The 27,021-nt window shown below is 49.2% G+C and overlaps 1 protein-coding gene across 4 annotated transcripts in view; it reads left to right on the forward strand.

The window, feature by feature from the left end:
- The first annotated feature begins 3,265 nt into the window (after window positions 1-3,265).
- Window positions 3,266-27,021, forward strand: part of OSBPL7 (oxysterol binding protein like 7) — a 38,152-nt gene continuing 14,396 nt past the window's right edge. Inside the window, exons 1-14 of one of the 4 annotated variants that reach the window (XM_077313733.1) lie at window positions 3,266-3,442; window positions 13,701-13,920; window positions 15,080-15,202; window positions 15,709-15,762; window positions 16,615-16,728; window positions 17,605-17,736; window positions 17,967-18,093; window positions 18,211-18,314; window positions 19,719-19,811; window positions 20,036-20,165; window positions 21,097-21,245; window positions 21,975-22,112; window positions 23,619-23,753; window positions 26,578-26,671. In XM_077313733.1, coding sequence (XP_077169848.1) covers window positions 13,822-13,920; window positions 15,080-15,202; window positions 15,709-15,762; window positions 16,615-16,728; window positions 17,605-17,736; window positions 17,967-18,093; window positions 18,211-18,314; window positions 19,719-19,811; window positions 20,036-20,165; window positions 21,097-21,245; window positions 21,975-22,112; window positions 23,619-23,753; window positions 26,578-26,671 — 1,492 coding nt within the window. In that variant the 5' untranslated portion in view covers window positions 3,266-3,442; window positions 13,701-13,821. Of the gene's footprint in view, window positions 3,443-10,870; window positions 11,265-13,700; window positions 13,921-15,079; window positions 15,203-15,708; window positions 15,763-16,614; window positions 16,729-17,604; window positions 17,737-17,966; window positions 18,094-18,210; window positions 18,315-19,718; window positions 19,812-20,035; window positions 20,166-21,096; window positions 21,246-21,974; window positions 22,113-23,618; window positions 23,754-26,577; window positions 26,672-27,021 lie in introns of those variants that run through there. The other 3 variants (XM_077313736.1, XM_077313735.1, XM_077313734.1) reach the window with 3 other exon arrangements.

Below are 27,021 nucleotides of genomic sequence, written 5' to 3' on the forward strand. Positions count from 1 at the left end.
ATTTAAGCTTTCAGGTCCTTTCAGGGGAATGTCTATTAAACAATTCCCGTCCTCTTCCCATCCCCTTTTTATAGGCCTTCTGTAGAATGGCCTCTCTTTTCAACTTCACTTCTGTATTACCGGTCACTAATGCATTCTTCAGTATCAAACGCTGTTCCTGAGCAGACAAAGCTACTTTTCATTGGCATCCCTTCAAATGTCCCACAGAGTTGGGGGGACAGGAGTGAGAAAATGTATTTAAAATGGAAAGGCAAAAATGTATAGTAATTTCCAAGGCTGCCGATTGTCGTTCCGGGGAGGTTAAGAAATTGGCAAACCCCTTCACAAAACAACAGTTCTCAGCATTCCTTGGTGGGTACCAAAAGAAATTTGAAATTGGAGTATAAGGTAACAGGTAGCTTCAAAACATACCAGATTCTCATTGATCTCATTGGTGGGTAACAGGTAAAGGGAAGTGGTTCTTGGTCATGAGGCAAATTCAGCTCACGGCCCCCCAGTTCCGAGTGTCATTAATTAACTCCCCCCCCCCCATTCAGGAAAACTTCCCAGGGCCGTCAAGAAACCCCAGAATACAAAACCAGAAATGGAGCAAAGCTGATGGTTCGCACAACACATTAAATGAAGCAGATTTACATAGCAAGCCCCAACCCATAGGAAACAAGGGCCAGCTTGGTGTAGTGGTTAGGAGTGTTTAGGTTGTAGTGGTTAGGGCTTTTAATCTGGCGAGCCAGGTTTGATTCCCTGCTCCCCCACATGCAGCCAGCTGGATGACCTTGGGCTCGCCACAGCATTGATAAAGCTGTTCTGACCAAGCAGTGATATCAGGGCTCTCTTAGCCCCACCTCCCTCACAGGGTGTCTGTTGTGGGGAGAGGAAGGGAAGGCAATTGGAAGCCACTTTGAGACTCCTTCGGGTAGAGAAAAGCGGCATATAAGAACCAACACTTCTACAGAAGTATAGACCACAATCCCCAATAGTCCATCCAAGTAACTTTGTGAACCATTTTGTACTGAGCTACCCTGTTCCCACCCTCTTGAATAATTATGTTTTGCATAGCTTGTGGAAGGCCGGGAGACTGTGAGCATCCCTGACCGTCTCATGCAGACCAGTGCGCAAGGTAGAGAGAAGGCACATATGTGGGCAGTTGTTGATTTGGCCCATTGGGTACCTGCAGAAGGCAAAGCTTGGAGGAGCAAAAGGGACCTGGTGGGGCACAGTCTTGCAGCTATGAAGGTCCAAGGCCATGAAGACCAAAAAACTGAGTAGTTTAAATTGAGCAGAATGGGAGTTATCTTCATGGACCACCAGATAACCAAGCCACAGCATTCTCCACTTTTAGGTGCCCTCAATTTTGTTGGGACTGAGTTGCAGTGCAAACCTCAGTCCCATTACTCAGGTCTAAATCTGTTGATGTGCCTAGGCTTAAACAGCAGAAACTCTGCACAGAATTGCATGGTTAAACGCGCCCCTTAATCTCACCCACTGAAACAAATGTGATTTAAAAGCATTTAATTTTATTTGGAGCATGCTCATTCTCTGACAAGTTTGTTTCAGGGTATTTGGTAGTGACTTCTACAGTTAATACCAAGAGAGAGGATTAGATGTGTTTTCATCCACGCTCTATTCCTCAAAGGCTGGTTTAGAGCATTCATTTTTTTCCAGTGCTATACGTGAGACAAATTGCTATTTTAAACGGGAAGAGAAAATGGCATGTAAATCTGTGCAATGCATCGTGGATTGTTCTGGAAGCTTTGGACAGGAATGCTCTGCAGTGGTATGGCATGAAATTGAATGCCAGGGTGCAAGCATGTTTTTCATATCATAGTGAAGCTACAATGTTATGAACACCAGCCGAAGTTTGCACAGGTGTTGTCCGTAGTACACAGCCAGCCGTATCATGCCACGAAATCTGCAATGACAAAAACCGGACTGCAAACACCGATCGTCGTGGTGATCGTGTCAGAACAGTTCTGCAAAAAAAAATGTGCACAGTCTTTCAGGTGTCACCTGAGCTGTTGAACTTAATATCATCAAAGTGACCATGGCAAAATCCAGACGGACGGCTTGGGTCAAGGTGAGTCTTCCCTCTGGAGCAGGGATTCATGCCTCTTTTGTTTTAACAGTGAACGTTATTTTAAATTAAAGCCTATTTTTAAAACAAGACATATTTTTTTTTGCAAGGGGCAGGGTGATGCCTTTCCCAAGTGGCAATGCTCTAGACCCCCAAGCATGGCTCCTTCCTTCTGCTTCAGGGTTACTTTTTCAAGCTACTGGAGGAGAAAGGAAAAACAGCACCTTTCATTACAATAGAAAAGAGAAGTGAGCCATGACTCACCAAAGCCCCCTGCCCTGCCACAACTTTGGTTAGTCTTTAAGATGTGCCTGGACTTTTGCTCTTTCCTGCTGCCGCAGACTGACCCACACGGTGACCCATCTCGAGGCATCCCTATTGATTTCTGAGTGAGCTTCCGTGATTCACCGCTTGCTTCTGCAGACAGATGTCGAAATGAATGCTGTTAGTCTTTAAGGTGACCCTGGCCTTATTATTTTTTATTGATTTGATTGATTTGATTTCTACACCGCCCTTCCGTAGGGCTCAGGGAGGTTTACATACAACATCATAGGGGGATACATGGAACGAGTCAACATACAACATAGTCAATACACAACAACAACACAACGGAGGTTCTAAACAACAACTTCAGTGGTCCCAACAATAATAACATAACAAGCTAAACTCCCTAGAGAGGTCAGGCTGCTTCAGGCCATGGAGGGGATGTCCGAGGTGGGGGGACCTGTGGTCAGTCTCAGACAAATGCCTGGTGGAGGAGCTCCATCATCATCATCATCATCATCATCATTATTATTATTATTATTTTGCTTTAACAGACCGCCACGGCCAGGCCCCGCACAGTATTTTAAGGAGGGGGAAAGAATCCACCCAGAAGCTTCTTAATTAGCTCTTTCTCCCCTTTTCTTGCCTTTTGAAAACTGGCTCTCTAGGCTTTGTCTGCGTGGGACCCTCCTCAATAGGCTTCCATTGATTCGCCGGGGGGCTTCTTGTATCATTTCATTTAATCATCCTGTAGGGGCCCTGGACACAAACCCTTTGCCACCCCACGGGGGAAGGCCGCCACTAGGGGAAGGGCAGGGCGGCGTCCCCTCCAGGCCAGGTGGCAACCCCCTCTCTCTCTCCCATCCCCTGCGCCCCGGCGTCCAGCGGCGAGTCCTCGGAGGAGTCTGGCTCCCCTCGGCGGCGCAGGGCGGGAGCGGCGCCGGCTGCTGCCGCTCGGGCTGGGCTGGGCTGAGCTGGGTTGGGCTGAGCAGCTGCTTCGCTTCCTGGTTCCGGTTTGCAGCCGCAGCGCGTCCCCCGCAGCCGCCGGCCGGGCAGGGATCGCCGCGGGAGGCGCCGGAGCCGGGCAGGTGCGAGCCAGGCCGCCAGGTAGGGAGGCGGCGGGACGGGCTCTGCGGCTCCGGCCGAGGAGGGCGCTCCTGGGGGCGGGCAGGGGGCGCACAGGCGGACCCCCCAGACCAGCCCCGGGAGAGCGGGGGGGAGGCGGCCGAAGAGAAGTTTGATGGGGCGCGGGGTGGGGGTCCGGGATGGCTTGTTCTGGCACAGGCAGGAGGAGGGGGGCCTGGCACCCCTGGGACCCCCACCCACCCACCCCGCCGGAGGAATGCCTGGAGCTGGACAAGAGGGGCTTCGCGTGTGGCCCGGAGAGGTGCTTGGTCGCCCGGTGTCAAGACAGGTGGGGAGGTGGTGGTTGGGGGCACCGTGCCCTCTGGATGCCAGAGCAAGGGGGAAGGCCTCGGCCCCTGGACCCCGCGGTTGGCCCTCCAGAGGGACTGGTTGGCCACTGGGTGAGGCAGGAGGCTGGACTGGATGGACATTTACTGGGCTGATCCTGCAGGGCTCTTCTGGTGTTCTTATGGGGGAAGGCCTTGGCCACTCTGCCCCGTTGTTTGCCCTCCAAAGGTACTGGTTGGCCACAGTGTGAGACAGGAGGCTGGACTAGAGGGACCCTCACTGGTCTCATCCAGCAGGGCTCTTCTGATGTTCTTATGAAGGCCTTGGTCTCTCTGCCCTGCTGTTGGCCCTCTAGATCCAGCAGGGAAAGCTCTTCTGGTGTTCTTCTTTCAGAGGGAGTTGGGGCAAAGTCAGGCAGTCTTTGACTGATGACAGGAGGCTGAATTTGACTGACTCAGCCTGCATCAGTGGGGCAATTTGGGCCTCTGGCAAAGACAGATGAGAATGTGCAAAAAGCTACAAGGGCTTGCAGTTTTCAATGAGAGATGTCAAACATTTGGCCCAGGGGGAGCTGGCACATTTGCCCCGTTGCCTAGAAAAGGGAATCAAGAAGGTTGAGAGGACGTTGGTGGAGAGCAGGAAGAGGAAGCATTTGGGTAAATTTTGTCCCATGGTATAGACAGAGTTGGGCTGTGGCAGTGACAGAAATGTGGTGGAGGAAGTACGGATGGAGGGTTAATTCAGTGCAGCTCAATAGGGGTAGCCAAACTGTGGCTCTCCAGATATTCTTGGACTACAATTCCTATGAGTCCCCTGCCAGCATGAACATCTGGAGAACCACAGTTTGGCTACCCCTGCTCTAAGGAGACCTGTACCCCTGCTGCTTCCTGCAGGTGGCTCCCACACAAATACATCAGGGATAGTCAACCTGTGGTCCACCAGATGTTCATGGTCTACAATTCCCATGAGCCCCCAGGACTCATGGGAATTGTAGTCCATGAACATCTGGAGGACCACAGGTTGACTACCCCTGAAATACATCACAGATTCCTTGCATCTGTGAATGGACTGTCACAGACAACTATTGGGACTCATCATCCCAGGCACTATGTGTCCCCCCCCCCCAAAAAAAAAAACACACGTTCACACTTTTACAGTGAGAAAGCCTGCAGCGAGAAATCCAACCGCAGACCTATGCTGAGCAGGTCTCTAGAAAGGTGGCACATATCCTTCTTAAATAAAGAAATGTGTGACCCAGCCTCAAACTATGAACTGGTGCTGCTGAAAAGCAGTAAGCTGACCTCAGAGGGATGAAAGAGATGCCTGTGGTGTCACATCTGTTTTGGCTCCTTCACACATGCAAGTCCTCCTCTAATGTTTTGCTAATTCTTCTGAGCGGTTATCCCAAATCTGGCTCCGAGTCAGCGGAAATCCATTTAGTCTCATCTCCTTCCTGATGTTCACCTGCTTCTTGCAGGGATCTTTTACAGCAGGGGTAGTCAAACTGCAGCTCTCCAGATGTCCATGGACTACAATTCCCATGAGCCCCTGCCAGCATTCGCTGGCAGGGGCTCATGGGAATTGTAATCCATGGACATCTGGAGGGCCGCAGTTTGACCACCCCTGTTTTAGAATGAACCATCGAAGTACTAGCCTTCCTTTCCCAAAATGTGCTCTCCGATAAACTTTTCTCCGGGCTAAATACGCTCCCTACCTTCTGCCGGTCTTTGCATGATTTGCTTTTTTAAGCAGGTTTAGCAGGTTTCCCTTCTCTGGATTCCCCCCCCCCCCCCGGGCTGTCAATGCCATGTCTTAAGTTGCGTTCCTCAGAACTGGACGTGCTGTTATTCCAAATGGATTTTTGCCAGTACTCCCCAGGACTTCGGAATAATGTCTTTGCTGGATACGCCAGAAAATTGCATTAGTCATTTTTTCTTGTGGCACAAAACTGAGAGTTTGGGGCCAGTTGCTTCCAAACTCTGGGTTCTGTTTGCCACCCTAGAGTCAAAATGCAGGGCTTAGTTAGGCCCCGGCCAAACGATAAAAGCTGCGGATGGGCTTTATCACTCCACCTTAATCTTGGCTCATTGGATAATCTTGACCAAGTCACTGTAGCTTTTTCTAACCTCTCTCTTGGGATCCTTGTGAGATACTTGTCTATTTAATTTAGTTGTTCCCTGTTTTCTTTCCCCTGGGGGAAAGGAACTTGGTTATACTCTCTCGCTTAAGACCTGCAAAAATGTGGAACTGGCCCTGCCCAAATTAGTATCTGTACCAAACTTATTAGCGGAGGACAGATCTCCCGTTAACTCGTGGTGCCATAAAAAGCTAAAAATGGAACCTCCATGGTCAGAGGCAGGCTACCTTTAATTATAAGAAGCACCGGGCAAAGCAATCGTGCTTGTGAGTTTCTGGAACCTGTTGGCTAACCTAGCTAAGGCCATGCTGGTGTTCCTTGTCTTGGAAAATTGTTGCTTTGTCATGTCCACACACCACCATATGCTACTTTCTTTCTTTTTTTAATGAAAAGCCACTAAGCTTGAACCTATTTTTAACACCCAAGGCAGGTGACTCAGTGTGAGTGGTTGTGTTTGACAGATGGTCGGGCAGCTTGGGATGCTGAAAAAAAAAAGCTCTTGTCTTCCAAACAGGGCTTTCCCACTGCAGGTGCTCGTCTGGTTTGCGTACCTCTAGTCTGGGGTGTAGTTCTAAAAACACCAGTAGCTCCTCCTTTTCAGGGATTCTCTGCTCTTAAAAAGAATGCCAAAAAAATGCAAGTGTGTGATCTCCTGGCAAGTGTGTCTCCGAAGGCCCTTTAATGCTGGCAGGGGCTCATGGGAATTGTAGTCCATGGACATCTGGAGGGCTGCACTCGTAGTGAGGCTCCTCCCCTTCCTAACCCGCACTCCCCCAGGCTCCGCCCTCCAATCTCCAGGTATCTCCACACTGAAAATTGACAGCTCTTGGCCCCTTTAATATTTTTCAGCAGCAAAAAGGCTGTTTGGATGCAGAACATTGGAACATATGGGTCTAGAGCTTTTTTTGCTTTTTCTAAAAACGTTGTATTTAACTTCCTTTTTTCTTTTTAAAGATCATTTATTTCTCTGCGAAAGCAATGTAGACAATCCAACCACCATTTCTAATTTTACAAGGATAACCAGGCCCATGTATGTAGACTGCAAATTGAGGCAGATAACATGATCCGTGTGCGTCTCTGGTCCCATAGATGCTGGAGCAAAAATAACACACCAGCCAAGTGTGTTTTGGCCGGATGGTCTTTTTCCAATGGCATTCAGTTACAAATGGAAAATAGAAACAGATCCAGCCAGAACAAGAGAAAGCAAATAATCCGTTTCCCAGCCGCAGGGGGTGGATAATAATTCCATAAGTATTCATCCAAGGGCATTCTGTTTCATCCTATATTATGCAAACAATCTTTAAATCATAGGCTTAAAAAGAACAAGCAAGTATTTTCTTATTCTGGAGAATCCAAGGGGGGGAATTAAAGATCATCTGCTTAGAACTCCATCTCTGCCAGTGTTGCCTGTAATGTTAACCTGCCATGCCATTGATCTGTTGGATATTGTAACTCCGCATGCAAGAGGATCTGGGAGGGAAAGGGTTAAGAGAATTCTCTCATGGAGGGGGGGGTAGATGTTGAGCCTCCTTGCTTGCTTGCCTTCTGCTTCATCCTATACAGGATAAGCCACCTGTTTTGCCATCAGGTTGCGACCAACTTCTGACAACCCTATGGAGCAGTCATTCTCAACCTTTTTTTGGCCACGGACCCTTTAGATGCTCCTTTCTGGTTCTAGGGCTCCCTCATTAAGCTGGCTGCTTGCGCAATGAGCTAGGATTGAAAAAGATCTACGCTAAGTGTAAATAAGTGTAAATAACTCGTACCTTGTCGTCTGTATACACCAGACAGCTGTCTAGAGCAGGGGTAGTCAACCTGTGGTCCTCCAGATGTTCATGGACTACAATTCCCATGAGCCCCTGCCAGCAAACGCTGGCAGGGGGCTCATGGGAATTGTAGTCCATGAACATCTGGAGGACCACAGGTTGACTACCCCTGCTCTAGAGCATTCGACCAAGAGAAGCAGGCTCATTCAATTTTTTTTCCTCTTGAATGCATTAATTCAGGCACGCATTAAGAAATGAATTACATAATTTATTTTTATTTCCCGTCATGAGGATCGACCTTGATGACATCGTACGTGACAAAAAGGGCGTTTCATTGGGTCAGCTGCTGGGGCTCCCCAGAAACGCCTTCTCACACTTTTCAATGTGTGGCCCCCTTCAAATGTGCCAGGGTCACCGAGGGAGCCATATGTCCCTCCCCCCCAATTGAGAAACGATGCTAAATATAAAAAGCTGGGGGTTTACCATTGCCTGTCTCTGTGTAGCAGCCCGGGACTTCCTGGTGGTCTCACGCCTAAATATTAACCAGGGTCAACCTTCTCAATTCCAGCATCTGACAAGGTAGGACTTACCCACGCTATCTAGGTCTGGGCATATCCCCATACACGCTCAGCAGTTTGACATCTAATGACCTGGGGACCGGACTCGGTAAAGTTTCATGCTAACAAAATGTTTAAAAGCCATTTTCCAAAGACAAAAGTAGCCTTCTTAGGGGGAAACTGGCTTTCCCTGATAAATCGGCACAGTAGGCGTGTATGGTGTTGCATTGTGGAATCCTCGTTTTCCGTGCCAAGCGATCCTCCTGCGTTTCTTCATGCAAACCCAATTATGCAAATCCAAGCGGCGTGTTTGCCGACTGGCTTCGGTTTTGAATTCACTTTGCTCACTTTTTCCTGCACGATTCCAGTCCAGATTGCCGGAGAGGATTCTTGCTCCGCTTGGGGGATTTCCAAGCAAGGCTTGGTAGCGTGGCAGAAGGAGGGAGAGAGGGAAGCAGCTCAGGGACAGCAGCAATCCCAGGCGGCAGGCGGGCTGGCCCTGAGGAATGGCCAGGTAGCCGTAACCCTGTTCCCAAATAGCACGTCCCCTTGCTGACGTTCATCTTAGTTCAGCAAACTCGACCTGCGTGCAAAAATAGGTTTTCGTAAAAGGACTTGTACACTCCGTCCAGCAACCAGAGACTATAAGTAACACCGTTGCCAGCCTGGGCACAACAGCCTACATGCAGACTGGCAGGATGTACTACTTTCTGGTGTTCCTGTGTTTCACTGGAGCTATATCCTATCTAAGGGTTTTGCTAAAAAAAAACAACAACCTTGAGGACCAGAAACTTAGCTATCAAGAAAAAAGATGTAGGGCAGCAGTACTTTCTCTGCAGGTCACAGCTAAAATGATTAAGGGGATGGAAGACCTTCCCTAAGAAGGATGGTGAAAGAAGGTTAAAGGCTGTGTGGCTTGGAGTAACAATGGCCAGGGGGGGGTGACATGATTGAGGATTACAAAATCACGCATGGGATAGAGAAGGCAGAGAAAGAAGTACTTTCCCCATTTTCTCACCATACAAGAACTCCTGGCCACTCAATGAAATAAATGAGAAAAGAGAACCGAGAAGAGGAAGTCCTTTTCCACTCAAAGAGTTGTTAACCTGCGGAATTCACTGCTGCAGGAAGAGATGGCAGATACAGGTATAGGCTGCTTCACAAGGAATAGATGGAACATCTGGGGCAGTGATGCTCTGTATTCTTGGGGCTTTGGGGGGCTTTTGAAGTTCAGGTCCTGTTGGTGGACCTCCTGATGCCACCTAGATTTTGGCAACTGTTTGTGTGACACAGTGTTGGACTGGATGGGCCAATGGCTTGATCTAACATGGCTTCTCTTATTCTCCTTATTCTCCTTATTATTGTCCTTACACTGCCTGTTTACCTGATGCATGGGGCAGGTACAATATTGGGAACAGTGTTCAGAAAAACCACAGGTAGCATCTCAAAGAACCACATGGCTCTGGAACGACAGGAGCTATTGGAGATTCTTAAGCATCTTGGTTCTGTTTCGTTAAAAGCCAGCCTTAACAGTGCTGAACATTCCCAATGGACCGCTGATGGTACCCAACAACGCGCATAGATGCTGGAAAAAAACTCTTGTTTATTTTATTGAGAACGTGTATGCAGCCTCCCCAGAGACCTGCCTGGGGCAACTCACACAGTAGACCGAGATAAATTAATTTTCCTCAATATAAAAAGAATTAAAATTAACAAACCGTTAGAAAGTCAGCAAGGCTCCTCTAAAGCGGTTGAGCAGCTGAAAACGATGCTCATAAACCAACGAAAGCAGACAGACGTGTTTCGGCTTTTACAGCCTTCCTCGGTGGTCAGAAATACATTGGATATATAGAACACAGATCCAGAATTATATATATTTCACAACCAGCTGTTGTTCTCTCCTAAACTGTGCGGTTAGGCAAGTAATTTTTTTTAATCTATAAGGCCATGGGTTCCTCCTCGTGATGCCTGAACTCACACAACTTTGCTCACGTGTGAGATTTCCAGTAGCTCTGGATGTGTGTAACTTCAACCAGTAGATAGAGTCAAATAGCCTATTTGTCTACTGGTTACACAGCACAGGGAAGAACACCACCTGGTTGTGAAAGACATATAATGCTCCCTGTATGCGCTTTCTGTATCTCTAATGTATTTTTGACCACTGAGGAAGACTGTAGGGGTCGAAAGGTGTTTTACCCGAGGTAAACAGGACATACTCATTCGCGAGGAATGCTTGTAAATTGTACAGTCTGACCATCAGACCTATGTACACAATATATAATAAATATTTAATTGGTTATATTATTTATCGTATCTTGACCCTCTTGTTCAGGGGTAGTCAAACTGCGGCCCTCCAGATGTCCATGGACTACAATTCCCATGAGCCCCTGCCAGCGAATGCTGGCAGGGGCTCATGGGAATTGTAGTCCATGGACATCTGGAGGGCCGCAGTTTGACTACCCCTGCAAAACTGGAATATTTGGGGTTGAAGTTGTTTCCTTTCTTTCGTTGTTTGCTCAGCCAACATTCTTCAGGCTGGACGCTGACTGCGAAGACAATTATTAGAGATCGTATCCCTCAGTTATAAAATCCCGGGTAACTCCCCAGGAGCGTGTTGGCCTGAGGCCGAGAGGAGAGGAGAGGAAGGCAGGTGCTTGGCAAGGCCTTGAATGCAAGAGGGCGTTCCCCTCCGTACTTTGTACAGGCAGATTTCTTTGTGTGCACAGGAAAAGAGGCAGGCAGGTGAGTTATCCTGAGTTGAACTAAGCCAGAAAGGGTGCTGCCGGATACATTCCTTGAGCCACTTTAAGTCTGCCTTCTGCTAGCTTTTGCGCCTTTTGGCTTAAGGCTGCCAAGAAAAAGAAAGGCAAAAAGAGACCGTTCTGGATTTCTGGTAAACCCTGCTGAACTCAGTTGGGGTTGCATCCGGGCAAACATGCATAGAGAGGAGGCTGCAAACTGAGATCTTGTTTGCCGACAGGGGAGGGATGCAAAACAGGCAACTTATCCAAAGCGCCAGTTGCTGTCAGAGCCAGAAAAGAGTTGGCGAAAGGCAGGTGAGTTTGGGGAAAGGGCCCCGTGCAGACTATGGTGTGGGGTAGATGGGAAGGGAGGTTGAGAAATTGCTGGAGATCAGGGGTGGAGTCTTGGCATGGAGCTCAAGGGGGTATAATTCGACTGAGTCACATGCCAAAGCAGCCACTTGCTCTGGGAGGGAATTGATCTGTGTGGAGGGGTGACCAGTTGGAATTCCAGGAGATCTCCAGGCTGCTCTTTAAGGTTAGCTACCCTGCAGGGCTCTGTATGCTATACCAGTTGGACATCCATAGACTAAGATTGTAGGGGAAACATGCCGGGGAAATGACATAAGCTTCCTTCCTTCCTTCCTTCCTTCCTTCCTTCCTTCCTTCCTTCCTTCCTTCCTTCCTTCCTTCCTTCCTTCCTTCCCTCCTTCCCTCCCTCCCTCCCTCCCTCCCTCCCTCCCTCCCTGCCTGCCTGCCTGCCTGCCTGCCTGCCTGCCTGCCTGCCTGCCTGCCTGCCTGCCTGCCTTCCACCACCAATGAATTTCTAATTTAACTGGGAAACCTCTGCCCTGGTCTAGATTGCTAATTCTGTAACCAATACAAAAAAAAAAATTCTCCAGCCTGATCGAACCATGCAACTGAGGAATGCCTGCCTATATTTACTTACTAGGATAGTGTGTTCAAGTAGGTCACCGTCTTGGTCTGAAGCAGCAGAACAAAGTTTGAGTCCTGCGGAGGAGTCCTCATAACCTTCCTTTTAAGGATTGTCAATGGAGCAAAGGGTCTCACTGAAGGGGAAGATCCTAAAATGGATTGTGAGCCTTTTGCACTTGGCTTGCAGCGGGAGAGGAAGTTGTCAGGGGATTCCTGGCCAGTGCTGGGTTGCCCCTGTGTGTAGGATTGCCAGCTCCAGGTTAGGGCCTACTTAGAGCTTTTGGGAGTGGAGCCTGAAGAAGTCAGGGTTTGGGGCAGGACTTCATAAGGGAATATTGTTTTAGTGCCAAGCTTCCAAAGTGGCCATTCTTTCCAAGTGGACCGATCTCTGTCACCCGGAGATCCGTTGTAATAGCAGGAAAGCTCCAGGCACCACCTGGAGGGTTGGCAACCCTACCTGGGTAATGTGTAGCGGCTGTGATGAAATCACACCTCTTGCTGTTCTGAACGATTGGCGGGAAATGTTGTCACGTTGCAGCTGACTTGTGGCAACTGGGGGTTTTCAAGAGCAGAGACGAAATGAAGTGGTTCACCATAGCCTGCTTTCCACCCTGGAGGTCTTTGCGGGTCCCCCCTCCAAGAATGAGCCAGAACTGACTGCCTAGCTTCTGAGCCCTGATCAGATCAACCTAGCTTGGGCCACCCAGGCCGGGGAAATGCTGTATCACAAATACAAATTCCAGCATTAAAATGCAAACTTGTTCAGTGTTGACGGATGGGGCGAGGCTGGCCATTTACAATGGAGAGAGAAGTTTACAATGAGTGCATGCTGGCAGGGGCTCAGGGGATTTGTAGTCCATGGACATCTGGAGAGCTACAGTTTGACCACCCCTGCTAGAGTTGCATGGACAATAGGAGAATCATAAGGAGTGATGTCTTTGGGCAGTAGGGAATAATGTAATTAAACAAATGAAGAGGAGGAATTGGGTTTTATACCCTGCTTTTCTCTACCTGAAGGAGTCTCAGTGTGGCTTACAATTGCCTTTCCTTCCTCTCCCTGCAACAGACACCCTGTGAGGGAGGCGAGGCTGTGAGAGCTCTGGGAGAACTGCTCTGTGAGGACAGCTGTAACAGGACTGTGACTAGGCCAAGGTCACCCCGCTGGCTGCACATGGAGGAGTTGGGAATCCAACCTGGCTCTCCGGATTACAGGCCACTGCCCTTAACCATGACACCAGGCTGGATGAACTAAGACACACCTTGTTCTAAAAGCTAAAATAAATTTAGCTGACCTTGACAACAATCAACCATGTAATTGGTACATGTAATAGAGGAGCTTTGGTTCCCTCTTTGATTTCCAGAATGAAACAAAATCCAGTTGGTCATAAACCCGCTGATCCTTTCACAGTCCTCTGTATTTCAGTTGTTTATACCCTGCTGGTCTCCTTATACCTCACTGGTCTTGCAGCATCATGCTCTCCTCTTCCAATTTTAGCCTCATGACAACAATCCTGTGAGGTTGGTTGGGCAGAGAGAGAGAGAGAGAGAGAGAGAAAGTGAGTGACCCTAAGCAACCCAGCAAGCTTCCTGACAGAGTGGGGTTTCGAACCCAGGTCTTAGACCCTAGTTCAGCACTCTGACCACTAAACTATGCTTTCTCTCTTAACAGCATGATAAGTTTCCAAAGGCCTACCAAACTTTTCTAAAACTGTCCCTCAATGGAAGGCCCTCATCTCCGGTGTCTTTCTCGACGTGATGTGGTGAGGGTGTTTGACCATCAGCCCTCTAACCTGCCTGATATTTCTCTCCTTGCAGCTGGCTCTCAGAACCTGATGCTCTGCCGATGAAGGAGAGGACGTAAGCCAAGGGTACCTCTCTCCCAAACTCCCTGGGCCTCTGGAGCAGACCGTGGCACAAGGAACGGCCCCTCCTAAGGATGGGCAGCCACGAGAAAGATCTCTCTTCTCCCAAAAGGGCGCTGCCCCCCTCCCGTTCCAACAGCACCGTGTCTTCCAAACACAGCATCACTCGACAGGTATGGCTTGTCCTCTGCCCTCACCGGGGAGTGGCCGTGAGACTGCTCTTTGCCGATGGCTGGGGTCGGGTGAGGCTTCCAGGCCAGACAGGTGGTTTAGAGGCAAAGCTGAGCTCTGACTCAGCCTTGTCTAAACATTAACCTGTGGGCATGTTGTTTCTTTATTTTTAGATTTAGGTTTAAATCTAAATCTTAATATCAGTCTGGGCCCAATGTACCTGAGAGACCGTATCTCCGCCCATACCCCCAAAAGAGCCTTACGCTCTGCTACTGCCAACTGGCTGGTGATCCGTGGCCCCAAAGAAGTATGTTGGACCTCAACAAGGGCCAGAGTCTTCTCTGTCCTGGCCCCCACCTGGTGGAATGAGCTCCCTGAAGAGATCAGGGCCCTGGCTGAACTCCCACAGTTCTGCAGGGTCTGCAAAAGGGAGCTTCTTCACCAGGCTGACCAACGCAATAACATCTACAGGTCCCCCTTCAGATACCTCCTCCATGGCCTACACCAGTCTGGCCTCTCTGTTCTAAAAGAGAAAACAGATATAATGCAGGGGGGAAAAAAGACAACAGTAAATTTTTTGGTTTTATTCATTTAATATTAGTTTTTTTATACCGCCCTACTCCCATAAGGAGTATTTCAGTAACAAAAACATATACAATAAAAAGCACTCGAAAACTCACACTTTGAATAAATCTTTGTTGGTCTTAAAGGTGCTACTGGACTCTGATTTTATTGTGCTGCTTCAGACCAGCACAGCTATCCATAAAAGCATATACAATCACCAATTAAGCCAAGCATAAATTTGTAACAATACTATTTACATATTCTAAAACTATTTCAAAGTTATAACAGAAAATATCTCTTCAAAATCTCTAATAACCTCTCTATTATCATCAAATCCAATCTTTTTAAAAGGTTTCTTTATTTCCCCTAGTCCTCAGAACCCGAAATCATCCAGCCGTTTTTTCCCTTTCATGCATAAAGACAATAAGGGGGTCCTGGTTAGCCGTGAGTGAAGTGATGGCCTTTCCCTTAATCAAAGCAGTAAGGTTAGCCATCTCTGCAATTTCCAGTCTCTTCAACAACCTGTGGGCATGCCGTTTCACAAAAGGTGGTTTCCCTCCATGAGGCCCTGGCCTTTCTCTCATTTTGGTCTTCCAGGGTTCAGAAAGCTGGGAGGTGGTGGACGAACTGCGGATCCAAAGTGGCGCCATCCAGGAGCCGGAGAGGCAGGAGGGCTACCTGTTGAAGAAGAGGAAATGGCCCTTGAAGGGCTGGCACAAGGTGAGACGGTTGGGGTGAGCAGGAGCATGGGATGGTGTTGTTCCATTTCCATTCTGATGATCCTTTGGCCTGTGCCCACCGCAGTAGAGGAGAGGGTCCTCACTGGGCAGAAAAGTGGGGTGACCCCCTCTAGCGTTTCCATGGCAGACTCAATACGGGGTGGTTTGCCAGTGCCTTCCCCAGTCATTACCATTTACCCCCCAGCAGCAAGCTGGGTACTCATTTTACCGACCTCGGAAGGATGGAAGGCTGAGTCAACCTTGAGCCGGCTGCTGGGATCAAACTCCCAGCCTCAAGGGCAGAGCTTTCAGACTGCATGTCTGCTGCCTTACCACTCTGCGCCACAAGAGGCTCTGAAAAGTGGCTATAGATATCTAAATAGATGAACTCCTTCAGGATCCTTGAGAGAAGGATATCCCAATTTAATTTGTTCAGACTGGCTGCTTATTTTGAGGCAAGTGGGAATGTTTGTTATTTCTCTCCCTCTCTCTTGTTTTCTCTCACAGCGCTATTTCGTTTTGGAAGATGGAATCCTGAAGTACGCCACAACACGGCAGGACGTGAGTAGGAGACGGCAGAAGGGGAGTCTGGGGTGCCCCCGTTTCGATGCTGAAGGAAATCCTCCTTTACACGGAGGGCAATTAAAATGCGGCATTCGCTGCCAGAGGGTTTTGTGATGGCCACAGCAATAAACAGCTTTAAAAGGGGCTTAGAGAGGTTCATGGAGGATGTTATGAGTGGTTGTTAGCCATGGTTGCTGAAGAGAACCTCCACATTCAGTGGCACTAAGCCTCTGAATCCCAGAGCCAGGAGGCGACATCATGTGAAAGCCTCGAATCTATGTGCTGTTGTTAGCCATCCAGAGGGACTGGTTGGCCACTGTGTGAGGCGGGATGCTGGACTAGATGGACCCCTGGTCTGACCCAGCAGGGCTCTTCTGGTGTCCTCATGTTCCATGCTTATTGCATAGATATGGAGTCCAGGCGGCATTTGGAAGAGGAGAGCAGGAAGAAAGCAGTTCTTCTGCATCCCAGAGCCTTAAGGAAACATCAGGGAAGGCTTCAGGCTCTATGTCAAGAGTGGCCAAACTGTGGCTGTCCAGATGTCCATGGACTACAATTCCCATGAACCCCTCTGGAGAGCCACAGTTTCTCTCCCCCGCCCTTCTCTAGGCCATGTTATTGACTTTCAAAGGAACTATTTGGCCCCTGTGTGAGACAGGATGCTGGACCAGGTGGACCATTGGTCTGATCCAGCAGGGCTCTTCTGATATTCTGCAGGCTCACATGGGTTCAGGGAGCTGAAGAAGGGCAAGACTGAGGCTTGCTCATCGTTAATGAGGGTGGGCTAAACGAGCAAGCCACCGCACTGTGTTCCCCAGCGTGACACCGTCTGTGCCCTGCTCCTACCAGGTCCTGAAGGGAAAGCTGCACGGTTCCATCGACGTCCGCCTGTCAGTCATGTCAGTCAACAAGAAAGCCCAGCGGGTGGATCTGGACACGGAAGAGAACATCTATCATCTCAAGGTAACCGGTGCATCACAGGCAGGGGCGAAAGGCCTCGTGCAGCATCTCCCAGCCCCTGACATGCCAGTCTTGTGCACTTGATACCATGAGCAGCGCCCATTTTCCTGGGGCTTCTCAGAACATTTTATGTGTAGCTGAATGACTCCCGTGGGCTCAGCAGGACACGTTTTGCTACTAGGAGGAGACTCCGTTCATGGCTGTCTTCATGTCCCTCTCTTTTTTTTCTGAGCCAGCATCTTGTCTTGAGAGAGCAACAGCCTCTCACCTGGAGAGCCGGGTTTGATTCCCCACTCCTCCACCTGCAACCAGCTTCATGACCCTTTGGCTAGTCACGGTTCTCTTAGAGCAGTTCCCTTGGAGCTCTTTGCCCGCCCACATTACAGGGTGTCTGTTGTGGGGAGAGGAAGGGTTTGTTTGTAGGCCACTTTGGGACTCCTTTGGGTAGGGAAAAGCAGGGTATAAAAAAAACCCAGCTCTTCTAATTCAGGGATCTTAGACGATGCTCATGGGGTTCTCTGCCCTTACGGTAGCTTTTTGTGCCTTTTGCCTCCATGAGGACTAGCAGCTTGCTTCATGCTGTATTAAAGTATTCTGAAAGCAGGGTAGGTATTGTCTTGGATGATCAGCTGTATTTTCAGCTTGCCCCCTCCTCTTGTTGATTTTAGGCACAGGATCTTCAGACCATCCCCTAAGTTGGTTGAGATCTCTCTCTCTCTGATATCTGGGAAACAGTGCTTCACAAGCCCCCCCCCTCCCCAAAAAAACCCAAAAAAACAACACCAAGCACCATTCCTGGTTGGTAAGCACCAGCGCATACGTCCACCTCCTTCAGCTGGTGCTCATGTTGCTGCTTCCTCTGTGTCCAATCCCCTACAGATTAAATCCCAGGAGCTCTTCAATAATTGGGTGTCCAAGCTGTGCGCCCACCGCCAGGCAGAGAAGATGGATGCATCCCAGCGGCACTTCGTAGCCAGGGTCCATGGCGGAAAAGGCCCCTCTCTGGCACAGGTAATGGGGAGGGGAGAGCTTCCTAAGAGTTCAGCTACACCTTCCAGTTCTGCCCTGCTTCTTCTCATTCTAGGGGAGAATTGCATCCTTTCCCCTTTGCACCAGGTACGGCATCACAGTAGGACAGAGATGGAAACGGAGAGCCACGGCCCAAGAGGCTGCTGGGAAATCCCAGAACCCTTTGTGCCTCACTTCCATCCTTCTGACGCTTTCCTGCCTTCCTCTTGCAGGCCTCTGGCTCTCGGCATCGGGTTCAGATCTCGGAAAGCGCCCCTGCCCTGTCTTCACTGGCCTGTCCCCGAGAGAAGGTGAATTCCTGGCTGAGCAACAGCAAAAGTCTGGACAGGTGCTCAGCAGGTAAGGGGGCAGCCCTTTATCACTCAGGGTCACACTGTCAAGGGGGCTGACGGGTTCCTTTTGGGTTCACGGTCCCTCCCTGCCTCTGATGGTAATGGCTGCTTTCCTCTTCCCCAGAACTCTCCGACTGTCAGGGAAAACTTCAGGAGCTCCATCAGTTGCTGCAGAATTTGGAGTCTCTGCACCGCATCCCTTCCGCACCCCTCATCTCCCACAGCCAGGTATGCACAGGAGCGGCAGGGGGCATCTCCATTTTGCAAAGAGCTCAAATGCGTACATTGTCTGAGCGTTGTCATTCCCGCAGCCTGTGTGGCAGAGAGCATTCTTTGCACACAAAGGTACCAGGTTAGATCCGTGGTGGCTCTAGAAAAGGGGAGACTTTTATCGGTCTGAAAGCTGCCGCCATTCAAATTAGGAGTACACCACGAAAAGAGGACAGTTCGAAATGAATATGATAACAGAAGAAAGAAACCTACCCTAGGCTATAATAAACCTTTAAACAATTTAACAAGAAATACAAATAGAAATGCCTTATCTCTTCTTTTAATTGTCATAAAAACAACCAAAAAGGCCTCCAGATTTAAACCGTTTTCAAGCCATTCAAATTAGGAGCAGGGAAACTTGGGTCCCAGATCCCGCTCTACCACAGAAGCTTGCTGGGTGACCTTACCCCCAGTCACTCTCTTTCGGCATGGACCACCTTGCAGGACTGTTGTGACCTCTAAATGGAGGAGGAGAGAAATGATATAGTGTCCCTGTGCATGGAGGAATGGCAGGATAAAAATGCACCAAATAAATGGGACCAGTGGTCTAATTCGGTTACTGTGAGCTTCGATTTTTAAATAAGTAAACTCATGGAAATAAAGTTTCTTTATTTTTTAAAAAAATGCAAGCATTCCCTATGAAAGCATAGTCAGGGCTGAGATATAAAGCATAGAGCAAACAATATAGGGGGTTCGTTTGCCTCCCTTGAGAATTCAAACCAGGCACAGTTCAAAGAAGTCAAAACAGAGAGATAAGCATTTGGCCATCCAGGACAGGAGGGTCTGGGAATCTACGGGACACCAACTAGGGAGGGGAATGAATGTAAAAGGACGGTGAGGAGGCATAAACTATAATGGCAGAAAATCGACCTTGGGGTGCCGAAGCAAAGCGTCTGTGCTACTTCAGAGCAAATGAGCTGGGCCAAGGCAGCAGTCTTAACAAGTATCAGAATGAAGCAGAATAAAATCATGGCAGAAATACCTGGGGATATTTTCGCATCATGAAATTTGTGGCAGGACATGCACTTTCATGAGTCACTACTCTCCAGCAGGGACTCACAGAAGCTCCTAACTACCTCTTAACATCTGGATCTACTAACATCTGCATAGTACTCCAGGGATAACAGAGTAACTGTTGTGCCTTTGGTTTGATCTGGGCCAATTGCTTGTGTGCATGTGCACATCCCGGGAGGCTGCATCTGTTGGGTTCTACGATGCAGGGGTGTCCATTGGCTGGGAAGTCATAACTGCTGGGAGGCAGGTGTATGTCTGCTGCAAGGCCCACTGAAACTGGGGTTTTTGGGGGGAAGGGGCAGGCTCATGCACGCCATTGGGCTGGGAGACTCTCTCTTACTTCTGCAGAGCTCGACAGGCACAGAAAGAACCCGGAAAGCGAAGAGATCCACCCGGATCTGGTGCACTCAGAGTTTTGCGAAGGACGACACCATAGGCCGGGTGAGCTGATAGGGGACGGGTGGTCTTGGGCGAAGGAAGGGAGGCCGTTCTCATTGGAAGCAGATCATCTCTCTCCTGGCCCCACCCCGGCACACTCTTGCTGAGAGCAAAGAACCCGTCCTGTGGCAGAGCAGAGAGAGGTTTAGTGAGCTACAGCAAGGCATAGAGGGTGGGGTGGGGTGGGGAGCGGCTCCATCTAACCACCGTTTTTCTGTTTCGGACAGGTGGGCCGCCTGCACGGCTCGGTGCCGAACCTCTCGAGATATTTGGAATCGTGTCCGAACCAAGCCCTGTTCGGCCTCCCTCCAGAATACAGCCAGCTGCAGAGGAGTTTCTGGATCTTAGCTCAGAAAGGTGAACTTGTAGTAAGCATTCATGGCCTATTACGGTTGTGCTACTCAGGGCGTTGTGACGGTACCAGCTATTTTGCTTGTGCATCTAGGTGTAAATCAGTTTGAGGTTCTTGACCTCCTGCCAGCGGCGGGGAGTGTGGTGAGGGCCGCAGATCTGCCTTCTCTGCTTTCCCCTCTCCCAAGCACTGCTGTCTTGGGGGTCTCCAGAAGCAGAAACTTGGGCTTTGTGATAACAAACCTGCTGATTCCCAGACTCGAGCCTCATGGCTGAATTCACGAGGACATAAGAGAAGCCATGTTTTTTCCATTGTCCATTTTATTTTACCATCCAAGCTTAATTCCTCAACCCGCTGCTTTGTCAAAGAGAACAGGCTTCTGGTGAATTTCAGATTTGCTTTCCCAGAATCCTGTTTTAATGGAATCAGTGACAAAGCTTTTACGACCTGCCACCAGGTGTTGTGAATCGTGCTCTCTCCCACTCTCAAGCAGGACACCTGCTTTGGCCTACCTGGTTTGTATTGCAGCCGGACCTCCTGGAGATTGCTCCCGTATATCGTGCCTCTTTTATATAGGCCAATAAATGCTTGGCTGTGGTCATTGAGAAGCCATGTTGGATCAGGCCAGTGACCCACCCAGCCCAGTACACTGTGTCACACAGTGGCCCAAACCCTCAGGCACCATCAGAAGATCCACATTTGCCCCCCAAGCACCAAGAGCCTCACTGCCCCAGACATGGTGTTCCATGTATCCCTTGTGGATAATGACCACTGGTTGACCTCTGCTCCAGGTGTATATCCAGTCCCCTCTTGAAGCTCTCTATGCCTGTAGCCGCTGCCCCTTTTTTGTGGGCAGCAAATTCCATGTGTTTATTACGCTTTGGGTGAAGAAGCACTTCCGCTAACATTTGTGTCTGCCTCTCCCTCCCTCCGTAGTTCACGGGTCCCTCAGCAGCGTGTTGGCTTTGCTGGCTGCGGAGCGGGATCGCCTCCAGGAGCTGCAGAGGACGCTGGAGCTGCAGCATTCCGCCTCAGCCTCTGCCCATGGGGGCCGGGGGAGCGGCCTTGGTATTGCTGCAGCGGGGGTAAGCCGGCTTGCTCAACTTCTCCCCTGGTTTAAGGGGTTAGCAGAGAACACCATCTCCCCAATGCCAGAGTGGTCGCCTTGGAGTGTCAGAAACCAAAAAGAAAGATGAGAGTTCCTTTAAGCATGTACAGAACGCCCTCCCTGCGCTCCTATGTCCTGGAGGACATGCATATGCCTGGTTAGAATGTTGTCCCATCAAAGAGGAGTCCGGTGAGGCCTGAAAGGCAGAAAGAATTTATTGCTGCAGCAGTTCTCCTGGGCCAGAGCTCAACCCATCAGGGACAGCATGACTGAAGCGGCAGAGAACAAAGGGGTGGACGGGGGAGGGGGGCCGTGGAAGAGACAGGATGGCTTAAAACGGTGATTAATCAGCTCGGACTGCATGAGGACTGCGTGTTCATAGAGACCCAGAATACAGGGTTAACATAGGAAATGGGTAGGGTTACCAAGCTACACGTGGCCCCTGGAGAGCTCCTGCTTTTACAGGGGATCTCCAGACGACCCAGATCAGTTCCTGGGGAGAAAATACCTGCTTTGGAGGTTGATCTCCGCAGGATTGAGTGGCATATATTGCCTAAGCCGCCAACCACCCTCCGGAGTCTTTCCGGTTGAAGAACGTGCCTGCCTGGAACCTGTCTCCCTTTCAGTGTAGAAAGAAAGCGTCACCTGGAGTTTGAAGCACCCCGTCCCTTTCTTCTCTCACAGACATCCCTCTTGATCCGTCCAGGTTCCCCTGCAAACGTTCGGCAACCCAGAATGCCTGCGCCGTTTCCATTCTCTGTCCGTCTCTTCGGACACCACCTTGGACTCCTTCGCCTCCTTCAACCCCAGCGAGGTCAGCATTGGAAGAGACTGGGCTTTGGAGGTGATTCTGGCCGGAAGGGAACATCGTGGAGGGGTGGAATCATAGAGTTGGAAGGGACCTCCTGGGTCATCTAGTCCATCCCCCTGCACTGTAAACTTGCTTTGCCCAGCTGTGGTTTAGATAGCTTCTGCCATCGGGCATAGGTTTGTCAACACAATAACCAGAGGCCACTTCTCGGGGAATGAGTGTGGCGTGACAGTTGAACTAGGATCTGAGGACAACAAGATGTGAGGCCAATAATAGCTTTAAGCCCAACAAAGATTTATTTTTAAGCTTTCGAGTGCATGCATTCTTCCTCAGACAGTGGGACAAGGATCACACAGCTATAAGGCAAAAGTAAATTAGTGGCAGATTAGTAAACTGTGTCAGAACAGCCAAAGTTATGCAGCATGGTCATTCTTTGCTTTAAAAAGCCAACCAGTCCTTTGGGCTCCGTTGGAGTTCACAAAAACATTGGAGAAATAAAAATGTTCAGGTTAATAATTAATGGCACACATTTTCCCAGTTGTGCAAAGAGACAATAGTTGCGGGCCTCATCCGTCTCCTGCCAAGCGTGGAAGCATCTGAGGGAACCAGGTTCGAATCCTTACTCTGTGGTGAAGCTTGCTGGATAATTTTTAGGTCATTCCTGTGAGAATATAAAGTGGAGGGAGGGGTTGAGCTCTAAAGAAGAAGAAGAGCTGGCTTTCTATATCCAACTTTTCATTACTGCAAAGAATCCCAAAGCAGTTTACCTTCCTCTCTCCACAACAGGCACCCTGTGAGTTAGGGGGACCTGAGAGCTCTGACAGAACTGCTGTGTGAGAACAGCTCTGTGACTGGCTGAAGTTCACCCAGCTGGCTGTATGTGGAGGATTAGGAAATCAAACCCAGGTCTCCAGGTTAGAGGCTGCCACTCTTAACCACGCTGGCTCTCCTTTTCTTAAAGGAAAAGGTGGGATAGAAATGCGCTAGAGAGAGATTTTGAGGCAGTATTGGGCCAGTATCTTTATTACTTTTTTAATTTATTTCTTACATTTATATACTGCCCTCCGGGCGAACCTGAAAAACAGGGAACTTCTCTCTAGTCAATCAGAAATCAGTATGGTATGGTGGTTCAAATGTCAAACTAGAAACTGGGAAATCTAGGTTCAAATCCCCACTCGTGCCAGGTCACCTTGCTGAGTGACCTTGGGCCAGTCACGCCCACTCTGCCTAACCCACCTCACAGGGTTGTTGTGAGCATAAAAAGGAGGAGAAAGGAAGGACGTAAGTTGCTCTAGGTCCTTGCTGGGTGGAAAGGCAGGTTATAGAGAAAGTAAAAACCAACGACATCAGTGTGCTATCCATTAAGGAAACAATTGTCTAGTGCACTTCAGTGCGCCTTAGTGTTCCCCAACAAATTCCAAGGCACTTTGAAGGAAACCAGGAAGGATGCACTGCTGACGTAGTTGCATTTCTGCCAGTTAGAATGGCCTACTGCAGCATGCTGATCTCATGCCGAGATCTTCTTCCTCCATCCTGCAGGCAAACGCTGTGCTGGTGAAGGGCCAGGAGCAGCACCAGCTGTCCAATCGCAGCATCGTGTCCCTCTCGGACTCGCACACGGAGTTCTTCGACGCCTGCGAAGTTTTCCTGTCTGCCAGCTCGTCTGAGAATGAGGTGAGTGGACGTGTTTACAAAGGGGCTGTCTTCTGAGGAGGGTGTAAGGTCTTGCTTTATCCGTGTCCATCTAATGCATGTCTCCCTTCTCTAGGGCAGGGGTAGTCAGTCAACCTGTGGTCCTCCAGATGTCCATGGACTACAATTCCCACGAGCCCCTGCCAGCGAACGCTGGTAGGGGCTCGTGGGAATTGTAGTCCATGAACATCTGGAGGACCACCGGTTGACTACCCCTGCCCTAGGGCATCTCCTCTCTGCTGTAGAATCTTAGAGCTGGAAGAGGCCTCAAGGGTCATCTAGCTCAACCCCCTGCACAATGCAGGAAAGTCACAACCACTTCCCTTCCCCCACAGTCCCCCTATGACCCCACTCTGTGCCCAGAGGAAAGCAAAAAACAAAAAACAAAAAAACCTCAAGGAACCCTGTGGATCACATCTGTGGCAAGCAGGAGGAGACTGTCATGGATGGTGTAGATCTATGTTGTTTCTACAGGATATCAGATTTGAAATCTGTGGAGTCTGATTTCCTAAGTTTGTTTTAAAATATTCCCAGCTTCAACAGCTGCAGGCCGGCATGGGGCAGGTTTGTGGGAAGCCACATTCCCCCTTACTGGTGCCTTGAGAAAAAACCGCAGGACACACCACCATGCACATGTATTGCTCAGTTAACTCTGTGCGCTGCTTCTATCTATCTATCTATCTATCTATCTATCTATCTATCTATCTATCTATCTATCTATCTATCTATCTATCTATCTATCTATCTATCTATCTATCTATCTATCTATCTATCTATCTATCTATCTATCTATCTATCTATCTATCTATCTATCTATCTATCTATCTATCTATCTATCTATCTATCTATCTATCTATCTATCTATCTATCTATCTATCTATCTATCTATCTATCTATCTATCTATCTATCTATCTATCTATCTATCTATCTATCTATCTATCTATCTATCTATCTATCTATCTATCTATCTATCTATCTATCTATCTATCTATCTATCTATCTATCTATCTATCTATCTATCTATCTATCTATCTATCTATCTATCTATCTATCTATCTCACGCAAACCCCTCAGATAATTCTGCAGAGATTGGTATAGAAGACTGGGGAGCCCTCTCATGGAGGGGGGGGGGATAAAAGCAGGAGAGTCTGCCTAAAGACAAAGGGAGTAGCTTCATCCCTACAAATTCATCCTACACTAGAGGGTGTCCATCTCAGACCGAAAACAAACTCTTAAAATAAGTATAATTGCATCGCCATTTCTTTTTACCGCTTTCTTCATTTTCTCTCTCTTTTCTCTCTCTCCTCCTCTGTGAATTAGCTAGCAGTCCTGCCACTGCCCCCTGCTTAGACGTTGTTCTCCCCCCACTCCCCAGTGGCCCGTGTACCCTCCCCCCGTTCCCACCGACACCCTCAGAAGACTTCCATTTCCCTCCTTCCGCTCACAGGTGCAGTCTGAAAAGGTGTGAGCTTAGCAGAATGCACATGCTGTACACATCTACTCAGTTACAGTGTGAGAAATGGGAAGGAAGTACCCACGTCCAGTTGGAGAGGCCACGACACGTCCAGTTGGGTCGTTAGTGGCCGGAATCCCATAATTCCCTGGGGCTTGAGGTCCTTCCCGTGAGTCCTAGAGGAACCTCAAAATGTGGTCTGCTCTTTCCAACTTAGGCCTTCTGTTTTGAGGCCTTGGAGTCACTGAAGCAGTCGGTGCAAACTTAAATGGACTCCTGGGAATGGTAGAGGACAGAAAGGCCTGGAGGATCACTGTCCTTGGGGTTGCGATGGGTCGGACACGACTTTGCACCTAACAACAACAACAAATGTTGGTTTCTCCTTTTTTAAACCAAGATCTTCACAATGTAGTCTCAGAGATCCATGAGATAAATTCATCTCTTTAGGTTTCTCTGCTCTTTACCTTTGTCGTTTTCTTCAGAATTGGCTGCCATTTGACACGGAGAATCAGTCTTTGATGAGTTCGCTTACCTTCTTCATACCCACAAGGGTGGATTGGAGGGCCTATTCTATACTTTCTCATCATTTGGGAGGCTAGAATTAGGGCTACCAGCCTCTGGGGAGGCGGGGGCAGGAGACCTCCTGGAATTACAGCTGATCTCCAGACTACATCATTTATTTATTCATGTAAAAAAATTATTCCACTTCTAGAGAAAATGGTTGCTCTGGAAGATGGACTCTATGGCATAGAGTCCACTGAGGACCCCCCTCCTCCCTAAAGCCCACTATCCTGGGCTCCACCCTAAAATCTCCAGGTTTTTCTGACCCAGAGTTGGCAACCCTGGCTTGGATGCTCAGGGGTGGCCGAATTGTGGCTCTCCAGATATTCATGAACTACAATTCCCATGAGCCACCTGCCATCATGTGCTGGCAGGGACTTGTGGGAATTGTAGTCTGTGGACCTCTGGAGAGGCCACAGTATGGCCTCCCTGGTTGTCTCTCCCACCCAATTTCAGATCTTGATCGGGACTGGGAATAAGAGTTATGTGGACTATATTTGTACTTTTGTTTTTATGGGGTTTATTCCACCCCTGTCACACTTTCTGAGTATCCCCTTGGGCTTTGTGCAGAATGGAGTCCTTTCCCCATTCCTGAACGGTTCCTGCTTCTCCGGTCGATTCTCCTCCCATGTCACCCCCACCGGAGAAACAGCCTCGATTAAAGGCCTCGTCCAGTCCTTTGGCCCCTCGTCCTGCCTCGACTCCCCTCCCACCTCTTTTTCTCCGGTGTTCCTCCTCCGGGCCAGCCGTGTCCCTCCCTTTGGCTTGTGTAACCTCTGTTGCTCCTCCAGGCTACAGACGACGAATCCTGCCTGAGCGAGGTGGCCAACAGTCTCTTAGAGGAGGCGACTGACATGGTGGGGATGGCTGCCCGTTGTCCAAAAGGTACTTGGAAACAGCCAGGTGGGGGTGAGGTGAGGCTGAGGGAGGGGAGCTGGCCACCAGACCTTGCACATGAGGAGCTGCAGTGCTCAGCTCCTAGAAAGATCCCTCTGGTTAAACGTCACCCTGTGGCACCTGACCCCGCAAAATAAAGGCCAGATTGCATGGGCCCTTGAAGAGCCACAGCCCCCAAATGTGTACTCCAGCGGCAAAAAATAATTTGGAGGCTCCCATTTGGAATAGTGTTCTGGTGCTGAGAGATGGGGGTGGGGTTAGTTCTTTCCTCCTATTGTTTTGAGCTCCAAAAGGCGAAAACGTCAAAGGTTCATAAGAACATAAGAGAAGCCATGTTG

This window comes from Paroedura picta, chromosome 16 (assembly GCF_049243985.1).
Source record: "Paroedura picta isolate Pp20150507F chromosome 16, Ppicta_v3.0, whole genome shotgun sequence".
NCBI classification, from domain to species: Eukaryota; Metazoa; Chordata; class Lepidosauria; order Squamata; family Gekkonidae; genus Paroedura; species Paroedura picta.